The sequence below is a fragment of the Ciconia boyciana genome, chromosome 13 (assembly GCF_034638445.1).
Source record: "Ciconia boyciana chromosome 13, ASM3463844v1, whole genome shotgun sequence".
NCBI lineage: Eukaryota > Metazoa > Chordata > Aves > Ciconiiformes > Ciconiidae > Ciconia > Ciconia boyciana.
In genome coordinates this window covers 8,324,698-8,345,294 of record NC_132946.1, presented here as the reverse complement: position 1 = coordinate 8,345,294, position 20,597 = coordinate 8,324,698, and the positions used below count along the sequence as shown (strand labels likewise).

The window sequence follows — 20,597 nt, the reverse complement described above, 5'->3', positions numbered from 1 at the left end:
TTCTGTAACATAAAGCAATTCACATGTTGACTGAAAAAAAAGCTAAAACTCTTTTCAATTACATATTATTTATTCCCTATTTTTATTCATTATTATTAAAAAGTTATGTATTTCATAGTAATAGCTACCCACCCTATGGTAAAATGTCTTTAATTTCCACATATAAACTTCCTAAAAATCTGAAATTCTACTCAAAGGTTTTAGAGTCCTAAGAGCAGCCTCTGCTGATGCCTAAGGAAATTGTTTCTCTGTTTTTCCAGGAGAGGTAACAGTTTTTGTTGTGTATCTGTAAGAAGTTTGCAAGAACTGTTCAGCTGATGTTTGTATGGCACCTGGAAAAATAGACAAGCCTTCACAGATTATAAATCTAAAGTTATTGTGATCAGCATTAAAAATATTGGATACCATGAACAATACAGCTAAAACCACAATGGTCTTATGGTCCAACAATAGTCTTATGGTACTCTACAAATTCTGAAGCTCCTTTTTAAAATGTCCCTGTCCCTTTCCCCTCCATCATAAATTTGAATACTGATCTATAACTTGAACTGTATCTCGCTTTAGTGGCGGCATTATCTTTTAGCTCAAATAGCTAGTTGGCCCAGGCCAACAGTATTCCAGGCTGCATTAGCAGGAGCGTAGCCAGTCGGTCGAGGGCAAGTGATGATCACCTTTGCTCGGCCCTGGTTGGATCACATCGAGATACTGCGTCCAGTTCTGACCCCCCCCCAATACAAGAAAGGCATCGGCAGGCTGGAGCGAATTCAGCAGAGGAGGTCATCGCGATGGAGTCAGGCTCTTCACCGCAGCGCGTGGTGGGAGGACACGGGACAACGGGCGTACGTTGAAGCAAGAGAGGTTCAGACTGGACATACGGAGCGGCTTTTTCCCCGTGGGGACCCTGGCCGTGAGGCACAGGCCGCCCAGGAGGCCGTGCAGTTTCCATCCGCGGAGGTTTCCAGGACCCGACCGGACAAAGCCCCGAGCCACCCGGTCCGACTCCGGCCGACGCTGCTGCGAGCAGCGGGCTGGACCGGAGACCCCCCCGGGCCGCCCTCCAGCCTGCATCCCCCGCCGGACGGGGCGTCACCGCCCCCGGGCTGAGCGCGGCGCCCCTGCGGCCACCTGGCCGCCATCCCCCGCCGCTGCGCCCCGCGCCGCTGCCAGCCGGTCCCTCCCGGCCGGGTCCCCCCGCACAGCCGCGGCCCCCGGGACCGCGCGGCGTCAGCGCCGGCTGCAGCCAACCGACGCGCGCGGCGCGAGCCGGGCTCCCCCCCCACGCGCCCGCCCTGCCTATAAAAGCCGCGTGCCGGCGGCGAACGCGGGAGCGGCGTGTGGAGCGGGACGGGGCGGGACGGCGCGGCGCGGCGGGACCGACGGGACCGACCGACCGACCGACCGACCTCCTGTCAGCGCGGCGGCCGGCTCGGCCCGCGCCCCGGCGTCCCCTCCGAGCCGTCGCCCCGCTCACCAGCCGGGATGTTACCTGTGGTCGCTGGGCTCTTGCTCGCCGTAGCCGCGGGCGGCCGGGGGGCGGCGGCGGGGGAGCAGGAGAGCCCGCCGGGGAGCCGCTTCGTGTGCACCTCGCTGCCGCTGGACGCCGCCGGCGCCGGCTGCCCGCTGCCCTCGGTGCCCATGCAAGGAGGTGCGCTGCCCCCCGAGGAGGAGCTGAAGGCCACGGTGCTGCAGCTGCGGGAGACCGTCCTGCAGCAGAAGGAGACCATCGGGAGCCAGCGGGAGGCCATCCGGGAGCTCACCGGCAAACTGAGCCGCTGCGAGAGCGCTGACGGCAAGTCCGCCACGGGGACGTGGAAGAAGGAGCTGGGCAAGGGCAAGGACACCATGGGTGACCTGCCGCGGGACCCGGCGCAGGTCATCGACCAGCTGAGCCGCACCATGCAGACCCTGAAGGACCGGCTGGAGAGCCTGGAGGTAGGGCCAGGGCGCGGGGTGGGCCGGCCTCCCTGCCCACCGGTGTAGAAACTTGGAACGACTTAACGTGTAACAGTGGCTTTGGACCTCTGGGCGGACGCAACCAGTGCGCTTAATCTTTATGGAGATAAATCCAAACTGGCCAAGCCCTGGGAGTGAGTGGCTTGGTTGGGTTGTCCTGTTTTCTTGATTATTTATCTGCTCGCTTTAATGGTAAAAGACCTGAAGGGCTCGTCTGTGAATGTGTTCTCCCACTGTGTAAGGGCAGATTATGGTTTTCCTGCTTGTCACCAGCTTAGTTTCTGTATTAATCTGTCTAAATCTCTCTGGGAATGTGACTTCATGGGGTTTGAGGTATAAAGCTGTTGTCTTGGGCAGTAAGGCCTTGGCATATGGTGCTGAACAGACCAGTGGTAATGAGGAGATTGTGTTGGGCAGATTGTGAAGATAAGATGATGTATTTAGAGCTGACGTAGAATAAAAAGAACCTGATTTTATATGCTTGTGAATAGAAAGGGGATTTGGTCCAAGCCCACCAATAAGTGATTTCCCTGAGCCTTTGGACAGTCCCTATGGTTGAGTGGCATGCATGGAAATATTTTATAGAGAGTATTCCCACAGGAATTGTGCTGGATGTTGTGTTTTGCTTTCCACACCCTGAGAGCTACATGCATGTCCTCCTGCTGTCCTCCAAACAGTCAGTGATGTTGTGAGGATGGTGAGTAACTTCCTAAAGGTTATTCTGTGAGGTCTAAACACTCTGGACTGCTTTTCAAGTACAGTTTTGAATTACCTGGTAGTGTAACATCCTTTTATTACTGTTGCTGTCTTCTTGAGGCTTTTTTTTTTAGGGTTGTAGAAGGGGAACTCCACTAGAGTAATATGGTAGGTGGAACTGTTGGTTTCTTAGTATCCTTAAAGATACCAGTGTTATTTGAGAGAGTGTGTGGGGGGGGGTTTTTGGTTTAAATAAAAATACTTTCACTGGCTAATACTTACAGTTGATCTAAAGAGCATCTGACTTCTTTACTCTGCAAATCAAAACTGAGGAAACTTTCATTTGGTAAATTTGCTTTTGAAGTAGCTTAATTTTTTATTTAAAAAGAAGTAATAGTTTTTCTGTTTACTTAAGTTGGCAATGTCACTTGCAGTAAGTAAAGCAAAAATTGACTAATGTGCCATGTGTACCCATACTAATGGAAGTGCATCAAATCTGGCTTCCTACATTGATTTTATTGAACTTAAATATATGAATACTCCTTCACGTGAAACTCTCGAAGCCTCTAAGAAAAGTGCCCTTTTGTTTCAGGACCTGTTTTGCTACAGTGCTGATAAAAGCACTGAACATGACAAGTGCTAAAAAGCAATGCTTCTTTTGTACTTGCTGGAGAACTCTGTGATCTTGCTTTCTTCCCTTTGGATCAGGAGCATATCCGCATTTCACAGTTTCTGTTTGAGGAATGACAATTTTTTTTCTTCTCAATTCCCCTAAAGCACCAGCTCCGAGCCAACGTGTCATATGCAGCACTGCCTAATGACCTTCGAGAGATGCTTCAGCGGAGGCTTGGAGACCTGGAACGCCAACTCCTGAGCAAAGTGGCCGAGCTTGAGGATGAAAAGTCTTTGCTACATAATGAGACGTCAGCCCATCGGCAGAGGACAGAGACAGCCTTGAATGCATTGCTAGAAAGAGTGTCTGAATTAGAAAAAGGTAATCCGCACACAATCTAAATGCTTCCTCATGCTGATTAATTTTGTTTACTCCCTCCTTCTAGTGCAGTAGTCTAAATGTGGGCCTTGAGGGAAAGACAGTTAAGGTGCTGGACTAAATAGTAGGTGACAGTGCAAATACTTGCATTTCCTTTTTCCCTTTGTCACAAGCCTCCTGCTTGACAGGCCTCTGCATGGCTTTGGCTTCTTGTCTCTTAATTTGGCATATGTGGGTGGTTAGGATGAAACTCTTAGTGTTTGTGGGATGGAAAGATATATAAGGAGGCAAGTGGAAATAGGAAGAAGTATGACATTGGTGTCAGGTGAATACCTAGATAATGTCAAGTACACATCTACGTAGAACTGCCTTTCTTTATTTGGACTGAAAATCATATGGGCTAAATTTAATTAGCACAACTGCCTTTGATGTAATGAATGGCATTTTATACCAGAACCATTTCCTGCTGCTTTGGAAGTATTGCTGGTGGTCTTTCCCTTTGTTGCTGGTTATGCCTTTGGGTAACTGCAGATACTTGAATTGTATCCTATCCCAACCGTATAGCCTTCAGAGTTTACAGTAGATTACACATGGTGCCACTGGGGGACACTCTCTTAATCCTAGTCATTTATTCAGATACTTAGATTAATTATTACTGAGATCTCTATGCTTGAGTAGAGTCTGTTTATTTGAATTACAAATGCCCATAGAAATGAGCTGAAGAACAGAACTATCTTTCTGTATTGACTATAGACACCTGCAGAGTGGACTGTGTAGGACTAGAGTACCAGTAAATATCACTGCCCAATCTTTAAATGATGCCAAGGTGACTAGGTTCTCTGCTTAAAAGCAGCTTAATGGACATGCTTTCAAAATGGTGCAAACATACATATCTCATGAATTTTAAAATGCAGCCTAATGGATCCATTTGTGTAATATTGTATCTATTTTTTTCATTTAAAAAGTGTGAAGGAGGGGAAAAGGGAAGGAGGAAGAAGAGATCTTTTACTGGCTCTGTCATTTAGTGTTTCCTGAGAGCTAAGATAAAGCCTAAACTGCCACTAAAGTTCTGGAGAATTAGTGGCCTATTAATGTCTTATGTGGCAAGTATTGCTAGTCCTTGTCTCTGAAAGACGTGACTCATATCAGCACATCATCAGAAAGAGAAAGGGAGTGGTGGGAGAACAAGAATGTGTAATTTAATTAGGTTAAAAATAGCCTGTTCCCACCTTTATTTTTTGTGTGGGGAGAGAGGGCTGTCTTATAAGTGTCCAGGGAAGTGAAGAATTTGGGCCAGGAACCAAGACACAGGCTTTCTTTTAGTTGTGTAATTTGCTCTCTATTACAGTGCAGCTTAGCTGTACTGTGCCTTTGGTTCCTGTGTCAAATCAAAGTGAGGGTAATAATGCTCTAAGAACTTAATGATTTTGTAGATTAAATGCAGACAACATTTGAAGTGATCTGACCTTTTTTGAAAATAGTATTTCTATTGTGCTTTTATTTTAAATGCCATATTGTTTAGCATCTCTTCCTGACAACTAACTAGAGTGTCATAAGCTCCTCATTATCCTGAGGCTGAATAAATGGAGGAAAAACTAACCTTATAAGGTGACACTATGAACTTTGGATTTTTTTATCTGTCGTTGTGACAGCTGTCTCTACTTACCAGTGGGGCAGAAGAGTTTGAAGTCTGTACAACTCTTGTGATTCCCAAAGTCTTCTGGTAATTCCTTCACCGGTTGTCTCCATTGACAGCAGTAGATGATGCATTAAAAAGCAGGACTGGGTGTCAATGATGAGGTGAATAATCCTGCAACTAATAATGCCTGGCCTTAAATGTGATTCCTAGCTTTGCTGGAGGCATGAACAGGTCACTTGCTATGTCTAAATCTAGTTTCTCCATCTCTAAAAGGGAATAACAATATTTCTTGCCCATCTTGTTAAAAAATAATTTGGATTCTTTAGGAAAAGGATTGTCTTATCCTGTGCATGTGCTCATTGCCCAGAACAGGAGGATCTTGTTTTCATTTGGAGTTGTGGATGTTTTCAACTTATGAGAACAAACTGAAAAATATAAAAAAAGATGAATATTGTTTGTTCTTTTCCAACCCATTATTGCTTCGTTAATCTCTTTCACAGAGTGACTAATGCTCTTAATGGAGTATGTTTCTTTTTTTTGTATGTGAGATTGTTGTACCAGCCTAGTGGAGGTTGCTCAGCAGTAGCCCTAAGACCTTGGGGGTTTTTTGCTTAAAATTTAGAATATTTCAGTTTTTGTTCTCTAAGTTCCTCAAGACAGATGCAAGCATCAGACAAGCTTTTTCTTCTTCCACCCCCTCGTTCTGTGAAAAATGCAGTCAAAACACTTCAGTTGCTTCTGAGAATGGGAACTGAGAGAATGCCAATGGTTTAAAAATTACATATGAAAATTGTGGCAACCTTTTGTGACAACAGCTCTGCATTTGGAATGGAGTATGAAGTTTGGAAAGGGGATTGAATTTGTTTCAGGAATGTGAGTAAAGGAAATGAGGGAGACTCAGAAGAACAGGTTGCTAAAAGGTTGAGGGTGACACTCTACTACAGAACTGTGGGGTTTTATTTTGTGGCACAATGTGGGATTTCTCTCCTCTTAATATTTAATTCTAGAAAATTAATTGTAAGCAACTACATCAGAAGTATACACAAACTATTGTTTGTATTGTAACTTTAGAAAGTTTTAGTCTTAAGAGTGCTCAATTTCATAAACATCTCTGTGGAATATCTCACTGTTTTTGTCACATCTTTTAGAAAAAGCTAAATTTCTGCTTTTATATTAAAACAGATGTCTAATGTTTTTGTAGTTCATAACTATATATTGCTTTTTTCTTCAGGTCACTTTGAACTTCAGCTTTATATTTTTGTTCAGATCTCTTCCTGATTTGTCTGTGGGACAGAAATCAGTTCTACTAAATTTAACACTGCTTTCTGGAATATGTCAGCTTTTTCTTAGTTCATATTGGCCACTCAAAATGAGAGCATTAACCTGTTTCTTGGCCTGCTATCTGTAAAATGGGGATTCTGCTGCTAGCTCCTGTGTAGCAGTAGTAGGAAAATAAATACTGCTTTTGAAGCACTGTGATGCTTTAATAATGAACATAACAGAGAATCCATGTTTAGTAACAGTAAATATCTTTTAAAACAGTTTGAATTGTTTGAAATGGGCAGGCCTCCAGCCATGAACTAAGCAATGAAGAAAGAAAATATTTAACAGCCTCTCGTTAGTTGTCTGCCATCTATTCTTTTGCTCTAAATGAACAGGAGAAATAAGCTAAGTAATTAGCATGATGTGTATAAAATCTAGTTGTATTTTTCTGTGCTGCAAAATCAACATTCAGTAATACTATTTCAATATATTTTTTGTGTACCTCTCTGAAGTGATGAAAATTCCAAAGATTCTCAATATCAATTATATTGTTTCTTAACCTGAATTACAAATGTATTGTTTTGTTTAATGTTAAAGGTTTTTATTCCTCAATGTAATTCTAGGTAACAGTGCATTTAAGTCACCTGATGAATTCAAAGTCTCCCTTCCTCTTCGCACAAACTACTTATATGGGAAGATCAAGAAGACTCTGCCAGAGCTGTATGCTTTTACCGTATGCTTGTGGTTGAGATCAAGTGCTTCTCCTGGAATTGGCACTCCATTCTCATATGCTGTTCCTGGGCAGGCTAATGAAATTGTCCTCATAGAATGGGGGAATAATCCAATTGAACTTCTAATTAATGATAAGGTGAGAATTGACTAACTCTTCTTTGTCTGCATTATCAGAATAAGGCCTGAACCCTTGGTACCTCTCTAGTAACTCTTTCATTCTCTGGGAGAAGCCCGCTCTGGGCCTTTGAGATGGTAGTGTCTACTTGTCTGTTGTCATCCATCTGTCTGTTGCAAGTTCATAAAAGTACTTGAAACAAAGTCGAATGATAGATATATTTGCGTGTTGAGACAAAGCAGCATGACATCTAGATGTGCACACACTTATACTTGTCCTCTGAATGTACAAGCAGATCTTGGCTTCTTGTTTGTTTTATGAAATAGAAGCAATATTTGAAGCCACACTATTGCAAAGCCTGTGAGATCTAAGCCAGTTGCAGTATTTCTATCTTTCTAATCCTAGAAGTTCAGATATGTTAAAATGAATTTGGCAGAAGACAGAGCAAAAAGCATGTAATTGTGGCTGGGTTTGTTATGTTTAAGTGACTGAACATCAGTTTAAATACAATTTTTTCAGACTTTAGATACAAAAAGCAACAATTGTCTCGCACTACTTCATACCACTGATGGTTTCTGACAAGCTTCAGAATGAGGCTTGAGGAAAACAAGACCCCTTGAAACGTGGCATTAAAACAGATTATAAATACTTCCTTTCTCCCATTCAGTTTGGGCTAACTATGAAATGTGAATAGCTGATGTGACTTGATTTGAATCAATGCGAGCAAAACTAGATTCTTAACTTGGCCAGGCTGCAATGTAGCAAAACTTGCTTTCAGGTGCCATCCCTTGTTTTCTTTGGCCTGTGAGGTTTCCTAGTAACTCACTGCTCTCTGAGGGATCAGGTGTTTACAGATCTACAACACAACTCAGGTGGTTCAGTCATGTGGCTAGTTAAGGACTTCTAACAGCCCTATCATCCTCCCAAATAAATAAAAGTGAAAAGCCGATTATTTTTAATGGTTTGTGGAAGAGAAGGAAACTTGAGACTGCTTATCCTTAGCAGTAACTTTTTCCATATTATGTCAGTACTACTAATGTTCTGTGATGCTTTTTTTTCTCCCACATCACAGCTGTTCCATAGCCCACTGCATTTGTGTCTTTATGTTGACTTGAGTAAGTTTTCAGATCAAATTCCTAGAGGAGCATAATTCCTCCTTATTTGGAGCCCTACGTAACAGTTCCGACAACTTTTACTGGGAGCAGGCAGATCCATTTGTCAGAGTTGTTACTGCAAATGGTACAGGCATACCCCAGATTTTAAGAGAAACTTAACATGAGCACTGGATGGAAAGTTAGGACTAAGCACTGAGATTTAAACAACAAATGCCACAGATTAATATGCAGGATCGGTGGATAGCAGCTTCGACTCTGGTACTTGTGTCACTTGATACTAGATGAAACAAAGGCTCACATCTGGAATAAAAAGCATGGCTGTATTCCTGAATACAGGAGAGCTGGGACAAAGTAGAAAGAGGTGGACTAACTTCTGCCTCTAAAATTTTTTGCTTCTGAGGACAGAATAAATACTGTCCCCTTTTAAGTGTTGTGCTTGAACTAGTAGACTTGGTTTGCAACATGTATTATTCTTTGTTTTTTGTAGGTTGCCCAGCTCCCTCTCTTCATTAGTGACGGAAAATGGCATCATATCTGTATAACATGGACAACCAGAGATGGAATGTGGGAGGCTTTTCAGGATGGAGAGAAGCTTGGCACTGGGGAGAATCTTGCTCCTTGGCACCCAATTAAACCTGGAGGTGTCTTGATCCTGGGTCAGGAACAGGTGAGTGAAAGACAGTGTGTTTCAGGGTTTAAAAAAAAAAAAAATCAAAACTCCCCAAACAAACAGCAGCTGTGAGAAAATGTCTCTTTGTTAAACACTTGGTCCTGTTGTATACACAGTATCAGAAAGATTAAAACAAAGAAACAAATACTTAATGCAATCACACATTGGTATATTTTGTTTCATTTATTAAATATTCAGAATATTCATGTTGCACCTATTCCTATTCCCACTCTTAATGCTACCGTGTGCAACTTCATCAGTGATCTGAATAATGCCTTAAATTAAATCCTTTGAGCTAGATTGCTGATAACTAGCAATGTGGCCACTGAAGTTGCAGAAAAGGACAGAATTGGCCAGTGCTGTTGTATGAGCAGTCAAAAAGGAGCTTGCTGAAAGTGGACCAAGTATAATTGCTTTGATTTGTTTCAATTTTTTTAATTGAAGCAAATTGACTGTCCCCCTTAGCAGCTTACTGGTTTTCCCCCTTCCTTTCCTCTTTATCCCAAGAACAGTAAGAATGTTAGTCCTTGAGCCCCAGAACAGATCAAGTAAAGTGTGTGTATGGGGGTGAGGGGACCAACAACTATGGGGACTGGAGTGCTTGTGGGTATATCAGGATCTTTTATAATTTGGCCTGCTATGGAGAACTCCCTGCAGACCGAATTCTGCGGCTTTTCAGGTATGTAGCATGTTTTTAGAATAGTGGAGTCTGTCACTCATTTAGAATTCGATGTCTACTTAAAGGTGAGTCTGAAGTCAAAGGGACGAACTCTAAATTGTCCATTTGGTTTCTCATTGAAGACGTAGGTACATAACTGTCCTAATGCAAATGCTAATAAAGTTTGAATATTGGTGCTGCCAACAGAAAGCATTCATGAGGTTAAGGATAAGTCCTTTTTCAATATTTAAAAAAAAAAAAGGATTTTGAGTCTTGCTCTTGTAGTTAACATCTCATTAAGCTATTGCCTATGAATTGTGTGGCTCTTACCTTCACCTTTTTTCTCTACCTGTTCTTTGTATGATTATACATACACTAAAAAAAGAAATTGTAATGAGTAGCAGGAAATAGCATTTCTCCAGGATTCCCAGGTTCACAACAGGGCAATGAAAAATTAGTGTTGTCCTGATGCTGATTTTAGTAGACACTTATCCATGACATAAATGACAGAATGGTAAATTCAGAATCCTAATACACTCTGCATAGCAGATGCTCCAGCTTGCTATTAAGTGGCTGGCAGCTTTTCTGTAACTCTCTCATGCCATTTGCCTGTACTATGCTTGGTTCTATGCTATGCTATCAGTTTCATGTTAGTGTGATTGCACAAAATGTGTGATTTCTGTCCTTGAGTAGTGGATGGAGCAAGCAAATGCTTCTAGGCTTAAGCAGTAGCAGTTTGAGTTAGTCGTTTGGTACAACCAGAACAAGCCTGTGTATTTACATCCAAAGATCACATCTTACAGGCCCTGCAGACAATTGGTTAAGGGCTGCAGTTACAGTTTAATCTATAGCCATAAAGCTTTTGGAGTAATCTTACGCATCTATGTAGTTCTTGCTGAAGTTGTCCTGTGCCAAGCTTGCAAAATGGCTCCTAAATTAGCCTCAATATTTAAAATTGCCTTCCTGCTCCACTGCTTGGGGGCAGGTTTAGTTATATATAGCCTTTGTGTGATGGTACACAGTCATGACTGTTTGCTTTGAATTGTTTTGACACATTTCAAATGGGAGCTTTTAACTGTTCCATAGAACATCTTGTTCAAAGTAGCCCTTCTATAAACTTGAAATTGTCTCTGTGACCTAGCTCTGCACCTCCTTCTAGCAGTGTAGCTGGGGGGGAGGGTCTTCAGGTTTGAAGAAGAAAATGCTGAAATAACTTTCTCATCTAATCCTAACTCTTATGTGCCTAAAGGACACAGTAGGAGGAAGATTTGATGCAACTCAAGCCTTCGTTGGGGAGATGAGCCAGTTCAATATATGGGACAGAGTCTTAAAAGCTGAAGACATCATGAATATTGCTAACTGCTCTACCAACATGCCTGGCAACATCATTCCCTGGGTTGATAACAACGTTGATGTGTTTGGAGGTGCTACTAAATGGCCTGTGGAGACATGTGAAGAGCGTCTGCTAGATTTATAGCTGCAATCGTTTCCCATTCAAGTGCCCCCTTTAGTAGGACAATCTTCTGTGCAATCTAAAGCACTTATTTTTCTGTCTGCCCTTCCCCAATCTTAACTCCAAAAAAAAAAAAATTGAGTAAACTGCCTCAGTGCAAAGATAGCTGCTAGTCTGGGGCATTGAGCCTGACAATGAAAGAAGCACTCCTTGGCTGGAGCAGCCCTTGCTTTCTTATGGCCTGATCCAAAAATATGCTTTGGCCTGCAGCAGCCTTTCGGTTAGGCCTGAGTTTAGCACATCAGTTCTTCTGGTAGGGAGGGGGAACAGCCATGCACATGTTAACTGTAACACTCCTTTTGATAACGTGCAGTGCTGACAAGCACCAAGATTAACAGGCTAAATGTGAATCCTTCCTTCCAGTCTATTGTCTCCCCTTTGAATTGAAGCCATTCTTTTTTAGCCCTTTTTAAAGAAATCACTTAGTCCTTACACTACAGTGGTTATGGTGCAACTATGGGTAGAGCAGAACAGCCACTGTCTGAGTGCAAGGGTCGTGCTTTTAATTTGCAGATTAGAAGTCCTTATTTTATGAGAAGGAGGCAATGTATTTGAGACATGCTATTCTAGTTCAATTTGAAGAAGGGGCTGTGTAATCAGCATAGCGCCATTGAAATAGAGATGCTTCAGGTAAGGTTCTGTCCCAAAGCCTGTCTCTTGCTAGCCAGGATCCCAGTGTAGATGGATGGATGAAAGATTGTGTTTGTATTTTCTGTAGGCTGAATGTACTCAATTTGTAGTGACCTGGCTTGTAAACTTTTCTCTATTGTTTCTCTTGCTTTAGTCAATGTCTTTATTTTTTTTTTAAATATACAAGCTGTGATTAAGTGAATTTCCATTTTGTTTTGCTTTGAAAGGCCTTTTTATGAGCAAGTGCCAAAGTTCAGTTTCTGCTTGCTGAGAATTGCTATATATTTTCCCAGCATAAGTCTTCTGCACTGTTTTCTATGTTATTATAATGGTCCTATGTAATATGAAAATGTGCTGGTTTTTTTCAATTCTTGTTGATTGTCTCTTCTGTAAGCACTGGGCTGACTACTATATTTTTTATAATTTTCTCTCAATATTTTGCAAACAATGTTGCTGTTTCCTTGGCATTGATGTGACTACTTGGTTTGTGGCTCGCAGATAGCAAATGCACTGTACTGGGAAAGAGTTAATACTTTTGTTATTTAAAAGAAAAAAGATTTAAAGGGGGGGAGGGGGAATTTATAAAGCTAAATATCATATTTTATTTTTCATATGTTTGAATTGTAAGAATAATATGGTGACAGTCCCATTTGTAGGATAAAGTTACATATTTCCATTAATATGTAGTATGCTGTTCTTAAAAGAAAATTCTTATAATGAACTTTTAATTAAAATGCACTGTAAACTGAGTCTTTTAATTCCTTTATAGTCACACAAGACACTGAATATTCTCTTTCATAGCTGCTATGAGTTCAGCTACTGTCTCTCTAGACTGATAGAAGTACAGTCCTGTAAGAAGTTATCTTTATTCCCTAAACGTCTTACATCGCCAACCAAAAGGTGCTTAGGGGTGTGTGGGTAACCTTACCCTTTGGATGTGGTGGGGTGGCTGAAGCTCAGGCTGAGACCTGTCTCCTGCCACTGCAATCTCATGGGCACTAGTCTATGGCATGGCCTGGGTTATGGCTATTTCACTGGAGTGGGATGAGACACAGAACAAATGTTCATATTTATTTTTACAGTCGTGAGAAACTGAAACTATGACCCCCTCTGGGTGAAAGTACTAGTTGTAGGCAACCAGTGTGAAAAGAGCTGTTCAACAATGAGATGACTTGTTGAAATGTGATAGCAGAGGCACTACACCGCTGCAAGTTGTAAAGTGCAGTGTCCGTGGTGTAAACCAAACACTCTCCTTGGTGAACTAACATGTGGATGGTGCTCTCTGTGAGAGAACAACCAGCTGGGGCAGAAATGTTTATCCATCCTTCTCTGGCCAGGCAGAGTTTGAGGTTTCCATGAAACATCACACAACTTGATTTCAAATGTTCTCACTCTGATTGGCCTTAAAGTGGGGCTCCCACCCCCCTCACCCACAACAGTACTTTCCCTGCCCTAAGGAAAAAAAAAGAAAACCAAAACAACCTAAAAGACCCTCAATATCCAAAGAATCTGTATCCTAAGATCAGGGATAGTGCAAAATTCTCCTCTCATGTGGGCTGGAGACCAATCCACCCTCAGTCAATCCACCTTTCTTTATCAGCTTTTTTCAAAATAAACTGAAGGAACTGAAGTCTGCAGTTATCTCTGCTGAGGTCTGCCCCTTCAGGAAATAGCTTTTGCATATTTCACTCTGCACTTGGAAGGTGCAATGGTGAAATTGTCTTGGACACTTTCCTGTATGGCTAGGAGCCTGCGTGTGGATGCGGTCTATAGTTTCAAACACTAGTTCAGTGCTCGGATTCATTTGTTGGTTGAGGGAAGCAGAGGGTCTTTACACTTCAACTGGCCATGTTGATCTTTATTTAGAGAGTTATTTAAACACACTCCCAGTCTTAGGACTGACTTTAGTAACAAACACCTGAGCAGGCAGCCCCACCTGCATGGGGAGGTGTTGCTGGGTGGGGGCTGTAATTGCTTTGTTTTGTGCCCAGTGGAAACACCTGGCTGGGGGGCTGTTGTGAGGCTGGTACTGGCAGCAGCTGGCTGCTTTCTTCCTCGGGTCCTGCTCAGGCTGCATGAAGGAGGAGTGTAACAGAACTTTTCTTCAGCGTGGAAATCTATACTAAAGGTTGGCTTTTTTCTAAGGTATGCCAAGGTGCTCAGCTGAGAGGGTGTTTGGGGGCATTCATCCTCTTGCAACCTGAGCTAGACCTGGCATGGATCTTTTCTTCTAAAGATAAACATCTTAGTCCTCTGTTTTTCGGTTTGTTTGGTTTTTACTGATTACATAAGCAAGATGGTAGGGATTTGGGGGGAGGGTTTTGTGTTGTTTCTTTTAGACACCAACTCTTTAGTAAAAGCCAAAGCTAAGGAGTATATATTCCATTGAAAAGGTTGGGTTTTTAAAAATTTTTTACTATAAATATTATTCTTTCTTTTGTACAATAGTACCTTTTTCACTAAAAAGAAAAGATGTGTATTGATTTTTGTACTTTTATCTTGCAATGAAAAGCTACGGCTGTTATTCTGCTGCTCCACATTCTGGGAGTCACATGTTTTATGTGCATATATAAGCAGATGGCAAAACAGGAGTAAATATTACCACATTCCAGCATCTATACTGTTTATGGAGCGTGGAAGTGACAAGACAACCTTCAGTTCCAAAACTGCTCTGAATACACAGAAGTAATAACTTACGGAAAGCTGACTGACAGCTACAGCACTTGGAACATGCAGTAATGCAGATTTCTAGAAAATCTGCTTCTGTTTAAAACCAGACAGAGCTAGGACTCCTAAAAGCGGTATCAGTGATCCTAACAAGTCAACCCCTTGGGAGCTGTGAACTGGCTAGGCCTCCAGATGACTTCTTGGGTGTGAATGCTGTTCAGTCAGTTTCGGTATTGCACTGCTCTGTTTGTATACACTTGATGCATTTAAGGGCTGTTGAGCAACAAAGAATCTAGCATTTGGTATGTTTAAATCCAGGTTATAGTTCTTCAGAGACAGTTAAGTTTTTTTGACTAAACGGCTGGCCATTGGAAAATGTAGATCATATCATATGTTCGGTGTTTGCTTGAAGGCTTTAGCTACATGCTTGCTGTCTAACTAGAGCTGAACATTGCTGAGGGGAGGAGGACCACCTCTGTGCCTCTGGGATCCCGTTGTGAATGGGAGACCGAATCCCTCGTGCAAGTGTCTTTCTGCTGGGTGGTGCTTGCTCATTAAACTGCTAGTTTAGGTCTCAGAAATGCAAGGAAGACCACAGAAACTCTTGCCAGTAAAACTCTACCCTCATTTTTACATATACTTCCCCAGTGTTCGAACATGTGAGACTGCTAGGGAGAAGCTGATTCTGTTTTGCTCCAGAGAGCTGCTTTCCCTCAGGCCTTTCCTAAAGGCAAAATGCAGGCCAGTGGCAAAGCTGATGCTTTGTATTAGGTGTTTAAAGCTGGCACTTTCTCAATCAGGATAACTGTTGTTCTAAAAAAATGTTTATGTAACTACGGAGTAGACTTATTTCTTGTTTGCTAATGGCACCTATCTCAGTGTATAAGGATTCTTCATCCAGCTGATTTCAGTTATCCACGTTGGGAGGGAAGATCAGCTGCCTTCTACTGCATTATCCTTGGGGGGACCTGAATCTTGCTAGGAGTGCAGATACAGGAGAAAATGGCCTGGCTGAGGCTTTACCACAGATGATGTTCCCTTGATGCTGCTGTAGGAATCTGAGGCTAGGCACAGCAAGGAGCCCGCTGAAATAGAGATCTGCTGATGGAGAGAGTCAGGTACCACCAAACTCACTTCAGAAATGAAAGGTCTGTATTGGTAGCCAGGGAATCTGGAGGTTTTGAAGATGTTGTGGGATTTTTCCAGAGATCTTTCACCAAAACAACTCCCCCCCCCCCTTTTTTTTTGTGCGCAAAGAAAAAGCTGGACCTTGATAATGTTCATGGTTTAGCTGTGAGGCTTAAATAATACATGAGTTTTACAGAGCTAAAAATCTTCTGGAAAGAATTGAATTAATTGCACCCCTGGCTATAGCTGTTTCTAAAAGCCTGCATTTAGAAAAGTATAAATTTGCACAAGGAGTTCAAAGGTCCATTTCTTTCCCCACAGGAGGGCTGGGCTGATGTTTTGGCAAAGCTTCAAGTACAGAAGCTCCCTGATGGCTTGCCACTGAGAGAAATTGTTTTATTTATTAAAGATGCTTTGGTGTTTCACCCGAGGTAGCTCCCAGCACACGTTTGTCCAAGCAGTTTAGCTCCTAGCAGTGCTGTTCCCAGGTGCTCCTGCCACGTGAAGGATGCAGAGCAGTCATCTTTGCGGTACCCACTTGTTCCCTCGCTACCGGTCAGCTTGTACTGGATAACAGGAAGCAGAGCTTATGTTGCAAAGGGCGGTCTCGAGTGTCTGTGGCACGGTGTGTGCTTTTCTTCTGTACTAAAAGACGTTTGCAAGAGTTTTGCTTTAGTTTTTAGATCACTAAGCTGTTCCCACCAGTGGTTCTGGAGTGCTTATTAAGAAAAAGGATTCAGAAAGGTAATTGAATGACTATTTCTTAGGAGAGTTTAGGTGGCTTTTAAGGTACTAGATGCTCTTTTACGTCGTATCTTTCAAAACACTTAAACCAGCTTATGAGTAACTTAAAATCTTTACGCTAGTGCAACAGAGTTGGTCACCTAGGCTTATCTCCACAAGAAAAGATTGCTCTCCTGACCTCCCCAGACAGAAGGAAACCTGTTTAAAAGGGAAGCTCATGCGTTAAAAAGAGTATGCTAAAACCTGGGTAACAACATTAGCTAATCACTTAGCTAATGTTATAACTTTCCTTTTTTTTTTAATTATACTTGGTGTTCACTGCTGATTTGCAGTGGAAGCCTGCCATGCCATCGTGCTGTGGTCTCAGATACAACTGTGTTTTCTGCAACAGGAAGCAATTGGTTTTCCTCCCATTCCAGAGGGCACAGAGCAGGCAGTTGCTTCCTCTCTGGTGCAGCGCTGGGAAGAGGTTGTCCTGTGCAGCCGCCTTCTACCTCTGCAACTGCAAAAGGGTCTGGGAGAAATGATCTGCACTGACTCTTAATTTTGTGTGAGATTTCCCTGTGGGAGATACTTGTGTCTGACAAAACAGGACAGACCTTGATTTGCTTTCCAGGGATGGTGTAGCTCACAGGAATGTGCTGTGTTTTAGGCTAAGGTTTCTCTTTTTTTCCTCTTCTGCTTTCTTTATGGCAAATTATAAATGGTTGATAAAGACCTATAATAAAATACAGATATGTATTGGCAAATCATCCTTTTTTCCATTAAAGAAAGCTGTTACTTACTGTGTAGAGAGTACATATCCTCCTAAGAGATCAAATTATTTATGGCAGTGCATTAATTAGCTTTTTCAAGGCTTCTGAGGTCTTGGAGCTACTTCCAGCTCCATGGATAATTGCAGTAGGTAAATACCTTTCTGCATTAAGTATAATTTAATGTAACTGGAAACTGTCAATATGTGTTTCGGACTTCTGGCCTGCTGGGGGCTCTTGTCAAGTGGAAAACTAACACCCACAAGGCTTTTGCAAGGAAGTGATCAGAACTTGCTAGTTGGGTAACTATCATGGCCACAGATATCCAGACAATTCGGGGGGCTTCCAGAGCTGGTTTGGTCACCAGTTTTACTTGTATATATCTGGGCTATCATCTTGATTTTGAGGCTGTACTAGCACTCTCGCTTACCCATCGTGACTCTTGTTTTGGTCTTGGTAAACAGCAGACCTAACTCTGCTCTTATGGTCATCAGCAGCTCCGATACTTTTTCTAGTGGCTGTTCTGCTTTTTACCGAGATCCACGCTTTGTGCGTTCCACCTCTTGAATTTTTGTGTGTCTGTTCACAAGTATTTGGCATTGTTCAAATATGCTGCTATGGTTACTCAGGCGCCACTGACTGCACAGGTCAGCTTGGAAGAGCTTTAAACAAAGTGTTTGGGACAGAATGCAGCTCTTGCTTGTTAGTTTAAGACGTGGCACATCAGTTTGAACAAGTTACATGGAGGATAATGTCTTTCTATTTTTCCTATGCTTGCGATTTGGAAAAAACATAAGAAAAATATTGCCTTGACGTGGGTCCAAGCAATGACAGTGGCTCCTGCTGAAAACAGAAACCAGTCTATTTGTTCTGGGAATTGCCTGAAGGCTGGCAGGGCTTTGTGCGTACAAGTGGAAGTAGGATGTACAAAACAGAGCAACCTATTGAAGACTGCAGGCTTCCTCAGCTGCATCAGTGCAAATCAAGCATAGCTCCGTTGATGTGAGTGGAGCTGACTGCAGATCTCCATCACAGCACGACACCAGTGCAAGCATTCAAGGGCCAAATTTTACAACCCTTGGGAAGTGGAAGAGGTTGATATATGATTCTTAGACCTCCGGTTGCCATCTGACAGTTCAGGGTTAAGATGTTAGCAGCTCACTTCTGGAGACTGGGGCTGGGATTTTTGGAGTGATGAAGATACAGGATGCTGCAAGGATGACCTGTTGACGGCTGTAGCCATGATTTTAATCTTCAGATCCTGAGCAAATCTGTGAGCTCAGTTGGCACGTGGTTTTGTTTAGGTCCCAGAAATTTAGTGAGATCTGCTCTGTACTGCACCATGGGCAGAGTTTGAAAAAGGATCACTGTAAAGTGATGTTACAGATGTGTAGTGGTGCCTGCACTAGGCTATGCCCTTTAATGCCTTTCTGGTTACTTTACCCTGGAGAAATGAATAGGACTGAGTTTCCTCTTCTGATTACACTGAAGGCAAAATTTCCATAGACTTGAATGGGAGAAGAACAAGAAACTGAGACAAGTCTGAGCATGCTGGTAAAAATGGTAAAAATGAAACAAAAAAAATCTGGTGTGACTTTAAAGCTATTTTTAAAAACACAAGCTGGAGTGGGTTACTCTGAATCACTGGAGCCTGCTACGTCCTTTTTTTTTTTTTTTTTTTTTTTTTTTAATTTCCACTCAGTAATTTTGAGGACACAGTGAGAAGACGAGTCTTTAGAGATGGGTTATATGTGTTAAAGGGGGGAATGTGCCAGCATTTACTGAGCACAATAAATATCCCTGCCAAATGAGCAGGTCCCTTTTCTGACATGGCAAAAATATTGTAAATGAGAATTTATATCAAGCCATTTCAGAAAACAAGAGAAGGTGATTGATATATTGTTTTAATTGAAAGATTAACTTTGCTTCCTTCCTTGATTGTTTCTGTGGGAAACTAGATGATGCTTGGCATTTGCTTAGTAAATCTTGGGACAACCTTTTTGGTGGGTGGGTTGTGCTGGGGGCTTCTTTGTCTCCTTATTCTCTCCCCCTGTGCACCAGCCCTTGGGAGCAAGTTCCCTGCAGCTGAGGGTGGGGACTAAAAATAAAAATAATCTATCTTCATTGTAATAAGTAATAGCAGAATCTTACTAACACCTCTTGGTTTGGGTCCTGGTTTTTCATTCAGTGCTTGAATTCAAAGGCTGGTCATTCATATACTTGTTTCTCAGTTGAAGGATGCAAATTTTGATGGCATTCATTGAGCTAAGAAGTGGCAGTTCTCTTTATGTAGTTATTTTTCCCTGTTCATTGTAGCAGACTTCTTGCACTTGAAGGAGGACAGGGAGGAGGGTGAAACAGCATAAATCACTTGAGGGGAGAAGTGGAAGGAAACTGTGACTATGACAATATGTGTGGTAAGGGGAAAGCTGTCTCTGAATTCAGCAGTAGAAGTTGGAAATAATGTCTGTTTGTTGTGATCATTGTGGATATGGGAAGAACCATCTTCCCCTTAGACTCTACCTAAAAGTCGAGTTTATATTTTGGGAGGCTGAACTGCATCGACTGGCTTCAGATATGCTAATTTTCATCCTACTGTCCTGTGGGGGGTCTGTGTATCAAATCCCTTTTCATTACCAGAAATACAATCATTTCTTTTTCCAGATGCAGACAGGAGTGCTCTAGAGCAGTCTGAATTAAATGCCAAGGTAAAAACGAGTTGCTGTAGAAACCCATGTCAGACTTGCAAATGGTTCTTGTGCACTTCTGGGGCTATGTAAGCAATAAAGACTCTTCTGCTATTTTAATTTTTTTTTTAGTGCTATTGAGAAATGATTCTTCACTACTAAAAAAAAGCTGGAGCTAGCAGAAGGTATATGCTACAGTTCAGAAAGGCAGGGCATTGACTGTATGATGGGCTGATCAGGAATCTACTGAAGCTTTGGGAACCATCCATCAGCTTTAGCGGACTTTGGATATAGGACCCCTGTTCACTGGAGTCCATGCAATATGCAACATACTGCATCCCAGTTTTTTTTAACTTCCCATAAGGGCTTGTTGATATAAGGGGAAAAACTCCCAGAAAACTGTTCTACAGCACTGCCTTCTCCTTTGCCTTCTAAGCATAAAAGGCTGTTGGTGACAATTGCATATAAATTGTTTGTCTTGAAGAGCTGACAGACACTACTTGATTCTGAAGCACTGCTATGGTGCTTCCTCAGCATCCCTTTGATACCTCTGCATCTTCTTGGATTAGCGATGCTGTTATAATAATGCATGGCACAAATCTAGTTACAGGAGCTCTTTGTTATTTGACTGTATTCTGAGCAGC

General features: G+C 42.3%; 1 protein-coding gene across 1 annotated transcript; it reads left to right on the top strand.

Annotated features, from left to right (window-relative positions):
- Window positions 1-1,386: 1,386 nt before the first annotated feature.
- Window positions 1,387-12,708, top strand: NPTX2 (neuronal pentraxin 2). The gene is made up of 5 exons (XM_072878425.1): window positions 1,387-1,932; window positions 3,427-3,643; window positions 7,166-7,410; window positions 8,992-9,171; window positions 11,082-12,708. Exons 1-5 carry the CDS (start codon window positions 1,480-1,482, stop codon window positions 11,307-11,309), a joined length of 1,323 nt encoding a protein of 440 aa, XP_072734526.1. The 5' UTR covers window positions 1,387-1,479; the 3' UTR covers window positions 11,310-12,708.
- Window positions 12,709-20,597: the final 7,889 nt, after the last annotated feature.